General features: G+C 39.3%; 2 protein-coding genes across 2 annotated transcripts in view; one reads left to right on the plus strand and one right to left on the minus strand.

The window, feature by feature from the left end:
* Positions 1-95: 95 nt before the first annotated feature.
* On the minus strand, positions 96-5,909 carry LOC118408283 (integrin beta-1-binding protein 1-like). Its single transcript, XM_035808970.1, has 7 exons — positions 5,707-5,909; positions 4,778-4,878; positions 4,083-4,164; positions 3,386-3,510; positions 2,963-3,061; positions 1,793-1,933; positions 96-1,343 (listed from the first exon to the last, which is right to left on the minus strand). The coding sequence occupies exons 2-7, from the start codon at positions 4,853-4,855 to the stop codon at positions 1,272-1,274; spliced, it is 597 nt and encodes a 198-aa protein (XP_035664863.1). The 5' UTR covers positions 4,856-4,878; positions 5,707-5,909; the 3' UTR covers positions 96-1,271.
* A 437-nt stretch (positions 5,910-6,346) lies between these two features.
* The window catches only part of LOC118408277 (L-threonine 3-dehydrogenase, mitochondrial-like), a 13,054-nt gene continuing 8,438 nt past the window's right edge, over positions 6,347-10,962 (plus strand). The window contains exons 1-3 of the mRNA XM_035808958.1: positions 6,347-6,525; positions 10,247-10,414; positions 10,836-10,878. Coding sequence (XP_035664851.1) covers positions 10,261-10,414; positions 10,836-10,878 — 197 coding nt within the window. The 5' untranslated portion in view covers positions 6,347-6,525; positions 10,247-10,260. The remainder of the gene's footprint in view (positions 6,526-10,246; positions 10,415-10,835; positions 10,879-10,962) is intronic.

Genomic DNA, 10,962 nt, shown 5'->3' on the forward strand with positions numbered 1-10,962 from the left:
CCGTAACCGTAACCCTAGCGGTTAGTGCTGAAGTCATATCTCGGGAAGTAAGCACCCAACGGTTTGCAGATTAGAATGAGCACAATGACCCAATATTTTGAAAATGTGTCATAATGTTTAATTAATCATTGTTTTAACTTTTGCATATGGTGAAAATATTTGCTGTTTTGGGCAAACACTTTTGTTACATACCAGAAATATGGTGTACAATGTAAACAAGGGACTAACATGGTTTAAAATTTTACGCAAAGATATGGCTCAGCTCCAGAATTTTACAAAATAAAGTTTTTTCTTCAGTCAATGTTAGCTGCACTTGAGGCAATAGAGTGGTACCTTTACTACAATTTTTTTTTCTACAATTATAGTACTGTAACAATAATCTAACATGTAATGCAGTACATGAATAATTTACAATAATTTACTTGAATACTTCATATAACTGTTGAGTGTTAGAAAAATAATGCTAATCTCTAAAATAACCATTGATGGTTTACAACACCACACAGTTCTACAGTAATGTTGGCTTCATACTGAGTATTAGTACATGTTGTATGTAAAATGTTCTCCTTACAAATAGCAACTGTCATTGGGATTATGTCTACGCTCATTACTTATTATAAATTGCTGACAACAATGTTTCCTAGTAAAAACCCTGAATACATATATACATCAGCATTGCATTATGGAATAACGTAAATGTGTTTTTTTAACTTACTATTATCAGTTGCTCTCTATCTTCATGGCTACCTTGTCCCCCCCAACAACCTGGAGGTCAAGGGACTAGGTAGGTAGGTGCAATAAATACTACAGCTATCAAGGTTACAATTCATAATAAAATCTTGAACTGTATATGTACTATTTGGACTCTATTCTATATCTTCCGCAAAAAATGAAAACTTACATGATTTGCAATGTTGGTTAATTACCTTTCCATGATTGCTCATTTCATCATAATCATTATAACAGCATGGTAGTCTACTATAAGTAACATCAGCTTTGACATTAGTTTGAGTGTGCTTCGTTCTTTATCATAAAATCATCCTATAATAAAAGTCATTGACCTTAAGGTCAAAAATACTTGAGGGTCACACTTATTCGTTGATTGGATCAGCATGGCAAGGCTACTGGCATTGTTGACCTATGACCTCCAGTGCCCAGACTCTTGATCACCTGATGACCTTGCTGGAGATATGTCAGCCATAATAAGGATGGTGGTATGTGTTCATTGGTGACCTATGACCCACATATATAAATGGTGGCCCGACCATTTGTTAGGACCTCTCCGGTGTGGTGATGACCTCAATTATGGTGGCAAGAGTCCGGCAGATTTCAGTCGCTTGGTCCTACAGAGAAAAGAGAATGGAAGGTGAATAAGAAAGAAGCATGTAGCTGATACATTTTGTACATTTAAAAAAAAGCACATTTTATTTTTGTGGAAATGGTCAAAGAAAAAAGCTTCTTGCCAAAAATAAAGAAATGCATCCATGGTACCAGTACTCAGTCCTAAGTAAGACAATGTTATTTTTTGGACAGAAAAGGGAGTATTATCCGGAGACTATGTGATGAAAATTAAGTAAAATTCAATGGACAGTGAACAAGTAGGGCATGGTACATTGAATAAGGCAGCTGCTTGGATCCCAGGATGCCTACTCAGTATCCCTACACATTCACATTTCCCAATATTCACATTACCCCTGGTAGTGAAGCTCACTACCAAGAGTGGTCAATTCTTCCTAACCAGATACAGTATAAGACTGTTAAGTAGTCTCTCCATCTCAACGACTGGTCCCACCTGACTGTTACACTGGAAGGCCAGCAGGCCGTACTTGGTTTTCCTGGGTTGTCCCACCTTTATGGCCACAACCTGTTTCCCCAGTCCGTCATCATAACAAACCACTCTCTGGATACTGTACAGGGGATGTCTGTATAGTACCTACAACAAATACAGGTACACGGTTGTCAGTTTATACTGATCAAGCCTTACATGGCCAACTAAGGCCATCATTCACATATCATAACTATCTCATATCTGTTACCAGCTTCTTTTATTTCATGAAAATGCATGCAAACAGCCACCATTCCATCCTCATAATGTCATATTCATAGTGATTCTTTCTCTTCATATCAGGGGTATAGCCAGCGTCCGTTTTTCCGAAAAATTTTAAAACCAATCCGTCAACCTTGACAGACAAAAATCCTTGGTGGAAGCTACAGGCGGCTTGGGGACGCCGTCCACGGCCGTAAAAACCACACACTGTTTGTTTTGCTATTGTTATGATTGTTGACAATGTGTGTCGGCGCCCTTTCGCATACGATAATCTCATTAAAACCCGTTTTTCAAGGTCTCAGTTCAGTCCTTCTAATTAATTTTCGCGGTTTTCGCGACGATTGTAATTGGCTGACGGAAAAAAATTTCGAGCTGGCTAAAGCCCTGCTTCATATAAAAGTGGCTCACTCCTCTGGCCTGGGAACTATCTTCTTTAGTGACTGCTGGCTCAATTTTTTAGCTGGTTGCAGTGCACATTGGTGACAGACAATTTAGTACAGACCCATAATGTCTGTTGTATAGAATGAGGCAATAATTCCCCAGTCTGCAGGGATTTCGGACAGGTAAAAGATCCAAATGTCATTATCCAAGGAAAAGATTGAGCCAGTGGCCACCATGGAAGATAGTACCCAGACTATCACTACTCACATCATTAATTTCCACCCAGGATTGAGATGTTCAAAATTTTTTTAGCATAGAGCTATTGTAGAGTGGAATTCATTGGCAGCAAGTACTGTAGGGGTATCCTCACTAGATATGCAAAGCTTAGGTGTGACAGGTCCTTCAGTGTGATATAACCAGTTGCTGCCATGCTGCACTCCTGTGTGCCGCAAGGAAGTCTCAACTATATAAAACACAATGCAACTTACTAGTAAAGCAGTCAGTAACTAAGAAACAAAGACTAAAACCACTCACCACAGGTGAGTTGACCTCCATGACCTTTATCCCATACTTGAACAATACCAGGATGACTTGACTTTCATCCTTGGCAATGAAGGGTATCCTTCGGTATTGCTGTAAAAGGCATGGATTTAATTATAGTCTACTATCAATACAACAAAGTAACCAAGTCTGTTATTCAAGATTTTGACAACAAAATTTACTTTCCTAAATGTTTCCAACAGCAAGGAATATCCCTCTTAACAAAAGAAAATAAAGGTATGCTAATAACCGTTGTTAGGCTTATGCATGGTTTTCTCAATTTCTGATGCATTTCACATAGAAATCTGTGTTTTCTCTGGTGAGTATGACATATTTGATATACATTTGTAACAGAGTAATGCTGGGACCTTGTGTGATATGGAATCTCTATGTACATAGTGTAGCCACCAGTCTGACCTGGTTGAGGTCGATGGTGTTGATCATGCCGATGGCTCCCTGGTTGTCCACATCCTCCAGGCTGTCCAGCACGGCCAGAAGTTTCACCTTGAACTCTGCGACCCCGCCCAGCACTGCTGACACACCTGAGGGAGGGGAGTAGCCATGTATGCAGATACCCTTCAAATTGATCATCAACAATATAAATGCATTTAGAGCTACATGGGCAGTGTTTTCGTTTCTTCTTCTTCTAAATATTGCAATGATAAGTTTTATCTTCACTCATGAGGAACATGTCTTTGCAAGTATACATTTCATATGCAGGATTTAGCCAGGCATGCATCCAGGCATCAACTGGACGCACTAGATGACCGTACACCTAGATGTCACTGGGTAGCAGATCCCCTGATAAGCATGAAATTCTCGTTGACCAGGGATGCCATTATGTCACTTGTGGTGACAGTCTTCTACTGTGACCTCTCTGACAGTGATTTTGCCCCTCAAGATACAAGAAAATGTACTTTAGAATGCACCATTTTAACTTCTTTTTGAAATTCAACTAAAATTCACAAAACCTCTGATCCATGGAAGGTGGATGCTTACAACAGTTGCGCCTATATCACGTACCACGACTTACCAAGCCTTATAATAAAATCCTAGCTAAAAGCCTGTTCATATGTCCTTTTAATGAGTAAAAACATACATCCCAGTCTCTTACCTGAGCTTCTCTGGGACTCTGAGCTGGGTTCAAACCCTGTACCACTGGATCGGGACCACTGGCCACTGCTGCTTGAGGATGCCTGGAAGTGTGACAGATATAACAACTTATTCTTTGAACAAAAATGGAAGTCCTTTTTTTTTCTTATACCTTGAGAATACCTTTAGGATGATTAGGTGAAGAAGGCTAACTGCCTTTAGTGTCACTCTTGTCTCAAAGTTCATACTTCTTCTTCTTTAGTACACTACTTATACACTCTTGACTTGAAACAGTTCTGCACTACATGTACTTTATCTGGCAGATTGTTACACTGATAGAGAGTTCTTCTTAATACACTGAAAGACTGGGGACAGAATGTTACCCTGGCCAAGTGAACATTGAGTTTGTAACAGTGACTTTGCATTGTCTACACAGAAGAAGACGTGAGTGTTTAAACCTCTCTTTCCCTGTTAGGAACTTGTATACCTGAATCATCTAGATGATGATGTTCAGGCACAATTATTCATAGCAACTAGCATTGACCAAGAAGTGTTACTTGCTGGTAGTGTTCATGCAATAAATAAATAGATAACAAGTACTTCATGAAACAATATCTATAACTACTAGTATACAGACACTGTAAGAACTTAATTCTCCTAGCAATTGCTGGTGTTTACATAATTTTCAGAAGATATAAGAAACAAAGATAAACTGACCTTTCCACTGGAGCTGTTTTTACTGCTGAGTGAGTTGTCACCCTCTTTCTTGCTCTTTTTCTTCTTGTTACGAAACATGTTGATTCCCACGCATTAAATCACTAGGAACAATTTTACCAAAATGAGACGTAAATAGATAACAATAATTTGTTATACATAGATCAAGATGTACATATATCATATGTACATCTTGATATAATGTACTGGCGTTATATCACAAAAGTTACAGTCCCTACAAAGGTAACAATTGAGTGAAGGGGACTGGTTGCCTAAAATCTTCAGATATGCTTAGCACGATTCTCTAATACTGAAGTAATACTAGACATAGTTAGTTAATTGGGGAAGTCTCCAAAAATAATGGTGGGATTTCCAAAGAAACACTATACGACATACAATTGTTGGACACCTATGATCGTTGCACATAACAAGCCCTTTCACAGAGAACATAACGCATGTGCGATGACAGGAATTCTAGGTAATATGTCGAAGGAAAAGGCATCGAAAATGAAAACAGTCCTTGTTTCGACCAGTTTCAATTAACATAACAACGTCCAGGCTGGTTTTGTTGACTTTTTGTGGGCTTTAACCTTTGACGTCAAATAATACCTAGACTTCCTTTAACATCTTTGTGAAAGGGCTTATTGTTGCACCCCCAATTTTTGTTGCATAATTTGTTAAGTGTGTGATTTGCATTATAATTAGTGCACCAAGCCACCAACACAGAAGTTTAAACCTCACTTGGTTCTATACAAACAATACTTTTAAAGACAACATTTAACCAAGAAGGTTATAACCTCGTTGATTTAACAATGCACCTCAATGATGTCTAGAGCATGCACAAATACCATCAACGTTTATACTGCAGCTGTTTTGTAGAACGATTCATATTCATGCCCAAAGCTAGCAGATAACATAAACACAAAGCGAACCTGCGTATGAGACGTCCCCACGCCTTTAGTTTCCAACCAAATATCACAGGTAATCCTTAGGTTATCATCTTATATCGGAGGGAAAATTAAAATACCAACAATCAGCAGTAAACTGGTAAGAATTTGGCAACACCCCAATATTTTCATCTGACGGCAGCCATGATGGATTTCCCAAAATCTAGACGCTACCATTCTATAGAAAAGGGGCATTCGCGGTGTAAACTTTACGTCAAATATTAAAACAAAAGAAGAATAAAACTGGCTTCTTTTTTAAAAATAAAATAACACATGGTATGAAATTATCTATCTATGTTACATTATCTACTATCTTGTCTTTAGGTCTATGATTATCACTTGTTGACATCCTCCCCCTCGAAGTTAATGTAATAGTTCAGCAAATAGTAAGACGTCGTAAAATGAAAACAAAGGAATGTGCCCTGAAAACTAACAGTCTTGAAACAAATACTTGACATTCGGCCCTTAAATCTATTTCCGTTAGTGTACAAGAAGTGTGTTATGTATAATGATATAGCCAAATAAATCGCTAATTCGAGAATTTGTGTTTTTTATCATTTCGTAGCAAATAATCTGCTAGTTTCTGCTTTACCTGTGACCAATTTTGGGTCGGAAGTTACCTGGTCTGTGATTGGTCAGATCCTGGGGGCTCGCCATGACGTCAGAAGAATCGTCACATGGTGGAAAGGGATCACTTTCCACACACAGGGCGATCGTCAGCAGGGGGAAATAAAAATTAGGTCAGATTCTCCGGACACAGACACCTCAGCAGCATCTATTTGAAGAGAATACGTTACACCTGAGGTAAGCCTGGTTTATGTGCGAAATTTTTATGTGCTGATCGTTCAGAAAACTGCTAGAGGCTGCAGCCCGGCTTTCACACATGGCCCCACCAGTACTGAACTAGCAGTTCGACCTGTCACATTTTGCCGCCATTCAAGGGCGTTTTGAAATTAGATTGTACTGTAGTGTGTCTTCCCTCAAATCCTACGTTAAGGTTACATAATCAAACGATTCCGCTGTGAACTGCAGCAAGCAGAGAAGAGTTTATACCGGGAAAGGCCCTTACAGTAACGCTGCCAGCGCACAGCCCCAAGAGCCAGCCATGTGGCATAAATTAATTTGTAGGCGTTATTTATGGTGCAACAACGTGACTGAAAACGAACGATTCTCTCTCACCGGTGCCATAATGTCTATGTGTATTTCCCCGTACCATAGAGACCACATGTGTGTGTAACACCAAGGAGGTTATATCAGATATAACCTTCTTGGTAACACCATGATGATCAACACTGCCCATAGACTGTGATCATGCGTCCCGTACTTTGTCGTTGAGTATGCCTTGTAAAGAGGCATGTGGAAAATTCCGAATCATTACGGTTACGCGTGTGTGTGCGGTGACCTGACCTACTAATCATGTTATGGTTCAATCAGTGGCTCACCCCTGAATCTTCTTAAATCAGTGTTTATCAACAGGTTTTAGTTCAGCAATAAATTTATCAATTTGAATCATCACTATAAATGATTGAGAGGCTGGGGTGTATAGCATGGTGAGATATCTACACACGAATAATTGGGGAGGGGTGAAACGTTACTAGTACTGTTTATAGGGTAATCAAGCTTGTCAAAGACTGAAATATTATGTTTTTGTACCGTTGGAATCAGTGAAAACTTTTTTTCCTCAGATTTGACACCTTTCCCTATAGTCATGATCAGAATAGCCCCTTTCCAGGTGATACAACCATCATATAGCGATGAAAGTGAGAGTATAAAGTAAGGAGCTTGTCTCTGAGGTCACTTTGCCCTTAGGGCCAAGAAACTGTTACTGGGAAATTGAAGCATGGATGTGTATTGTTGGAAAGGCAGGTTGATGAATGGCCACTTAAGAACAGAAATCACCACCTGCAGAAGTCTTACCACCTGCAAAAGTCTTGGCTTAAAACTCGTGTTTGAAAACATGTCTTCCTTTCCCAAACAAGTTAAACTAATAATATATATAGAAAGAACTTAATGATGATGATTAGATATTACATTTTGAATCCCATATTTCATACTAAAGTAGAGTATGTTCAGTTGGCAATTTGTTATGTCAACTTATGACCCCAATTAACCCTTATACACAAATGTCAGTTATCTTGTAGACACAGATACCATATGTAAAACTTTGATATTGAATATTATATTGGAATGCAAAAGTATTGATGGGTATCTTACTCACACACATGTAACAATATTTCTGCCAGGACATTAAAGAAATATAACGTACTTCTGTCAGGTTCTGTGTCAAGAGCCTTGAAAAGGGATAAAGAGCACTCTCCTTGTTTGAGACACACATACAGTGTACAGTGTAGAGGATTGGTGCAATCCTGGTATTAGGTTATGAAAAGCCTACTGTAGATGTAGCCTGGATATACCAGACTGTTTCCTTGACCACACAGACCTCCTTAGCTCAAGTAGAATGCCACTCTGGTGTGCTGTATGTGATAACTGTCACACGGTGTGTTTAACTTTAAGCCCTGGAAACAATCTGACATCCAGTCTACTGTCTACAGTAGTACTGTAGAAGTGGAAATATGCTAACCTGTATATGACACGTCACATGGGCTAAATACTAAAATAGAGCACAGGATTCCAACCTATCAAGCCACATGTGTATGTAATCAATCATTCTACCAAAGCTTGGTATGCACATTAGCTGTGATTGGCAATGAAAAAAAACCCAGACCCCTCGTGTAATGATATGACATTAAACAGAGCTTTCAAGTTCAAGAGTGCACAGCTCAGCTTTCTTTACTACAGTAAAAGCCGCTTAATTGCACGGCCTATTTTCCAGTGAATTTCGTGCAATTATCCGGCTGGTGCAATAATGCGAAGTTATCTACCTGGACCGCACTGTTTTGGGATTTGAGGATTCCGTGCAGTTAACAGAAGTGTGCGTTAATCCGATGTGCAATTAACTGGCTTCCACTGTACTGATTTTACCACATTTGTAACTGGGATTCCAGTTGTACACACAATTCCCCAGAGACCCTTATTGACTGAAGGCATGTTGGATGTGCTACTGTGGACCTTTGACCCTCTAAGTACCCCATGAGTACAAAGTTGAAAGTGCAAACATTTGGCTCCTATACACACAATCATTTCCTCATGGAGGCATACAGTACCTGATTAGACCTCTTTGATTAGACCAAGGGGTTTGTATGTTTCACATACAAATGTATATATGCTGATAACACAATGTTTTTCTACTGGCTGTTTGTGATCACAAGAAAACAAAGAAACTCTAAGAGTCTAACACAGTGTTTTGACTAGGATGTACATCAAAGTGGATACATGAAGGTGTAGTGTAGATGATAGAGAAAACAGATGTAGATTAGCATACAATGATATGTATTTTGATTCCTTGTGTTATGGTCATTTGTTTGTTGGTCTATAGGATAACAAAACAATGTTATCATTGCAATCAGAAAGTGATTGAGACTCAGATTCTATGATTGTTGTTGGACTTGTTCAAATGAAATGTGACTTTCTCATGTCATTGTTAGTGTTACTCAACAGAGATTTGTGCAATGCAGGAATGAGTCAGCAATTGAGTGTCTTGACAGTACAGTGTTGCATGGAGACAAATGTTCCTCTTAGTCTTACAAGGTCTTACTTTAACCTGTTTGTTTGTGCCCCCTGCATCGAAGGTGTGTAAATTCTGGTAGACATGTTCCTTTTGTGAATAACTAAACTGCTGGGCTGCCTGGCGCCACTTGTTTGGCTCTTTTTACAGTACTCTTTTGGAACATGGATACAGTGTACATTATGGCTGTTCCTTTTTTTTTCAGTGCAGATTAGCAAAGCAACTCGTATAAATATTTTCCAACTTTCACCTTAAACAAATAGAATGGAATTACATCTAGATAAACTTCTATTCATTTATTTTTGCAGGGATTTAATTTCATGTTGCTAAATAATTTGTCAGGGGGGTAGAATTTTTCCATGGTGATTTAAGCACTAGAAACAATTTTGTAGTGCAGTACATGTAACGTTGTACAGTAGTAGTACATTGTAATACAATGAAAACACTGTCACATATTCGTGGTCTCAAGCATTGCCAGTCGAGAGGTCATTGCAAAAATAAGACCACCAGAAACATTTGAAGGTTTACCCTAGTGTATACCAGGGATAAACAAGTCCACTAGCCCTATTGTCCAGGGCAAGTGAAAGTGCTGTTCGGGCAAGTGCATGTCCTACCCCACTTGTCCGATCGGGCAAGTAAGATTTTTCCATTGATTATAGTGCAATTTTGATATACTTGTTACTTTTTACAGTCATGACATCAAGCAATTGTCATTCCATTGCTGGAAGTGAAAATGCATATACATGTACTAGTAACAGTGACATTTGAATTTTGGGCAAGTGAAAAATTGGTTCGGGCAAGTACATTTTTTATGTGCTTGCCCGATAGGACAAGTGGATTTTAGAAAATTTGTTCAACCCTGGTATACAGTAAACACTGATGTCTTCTGTGTGCCTACAGGTCTCAGTGCAGGAATGTTTCCAGCCATAACAAAGTCAGTGTGCCGGAGTGCTGGCCATGACCTCCAGAGGACCCAGCTGGTGCGGCACTGCGTACGTTTCTTCAACGGGTTCTCTCAGGACGAGATGCCTGTCGAAGAGACGCCCGCACCGAGGATCCTCATCACAGGTGGGGTCCCACAATTCACTCAGGCATTTGAATTTTGATACTTGATATATCTACATGTATGGTAGATAGTTTGTTTTGCAGGGACTTATTTAAGTTTAATAAAAGCAGGTTTGAGTTTGCAGTGGGAAGCGGTTCTGCAAAACATTGGAAACAGATATTAACAGTGTGATGATGTGATGACTTTGCAGTGGACATTCCGTGAAAATATAAGTACCTGAAACATTTCAATATTGCTTTTGCATGATAGAGGTAGGTGCTTGGAGAGGTAGAGTGGTCTGAGCCACTGCAAGCTGCCCAGAATGAAGGCAAAATGTGGGGGTGGGGGGTGGGAATTGAAGCTCTAATGCCTCTGCTTCATGAAAGTACATAACTTTGTTGATCATTTTATCTGAAATGGTGAGAGTTTCTTTTCTCATTACAGGTGGTTTGGGACAGCTGGGAAGTGGGCTTGCCAGCCTACTCAGGTAAATAGACATCTATGACACCTTAAATGCTGTAGTTTTCGGGGGGGGGGGTGTTATACAACTTGGGGGTTACTGTACAATTTT

This window comes from Branchiostoma floridae, chromosome 2 (genome assembly GCF_000003815.2).
Source record: "Branchiostoma floridae strain S238N-H82 chromosome 2, Bfl_VNyyK, whole genome shotgun sequence".
In the NCBI taxonomy this organism is placed as follows: Eukaryota; Metazoa; Chordata; class Leptocardii; order Amphioxiformes; family Branchiostomatidae; genus Branchiostoma; species Branchiostoma floridae.

Excerpts from the sequence above, each read along its gene's own strand:
- LOC118408283 (XM_035808970.1), bottom strand. The coding sequence starts at position 4,855 with ATGTTTCGTAACAAGAAGAAAAAGAGCAAGAAAGAGGGTGACAACTCA. Across the intron at positions 4,165-4,777 it reads AAAACAGCTCCAGTGGAAAG|GCATCCTCAAGCAGCAGTGG; the intron begins GTCAGTTTATCT and ends TCACACTTCCAG. Across the intron at positions 3,511-4,082 it reads AGAGTCCCAGAGAAGCTCAG|GTGTGTCAGCAGTGCTGGGC; the intron begins GTAAGAGACTGG and ends CCCCTCCCTCAG.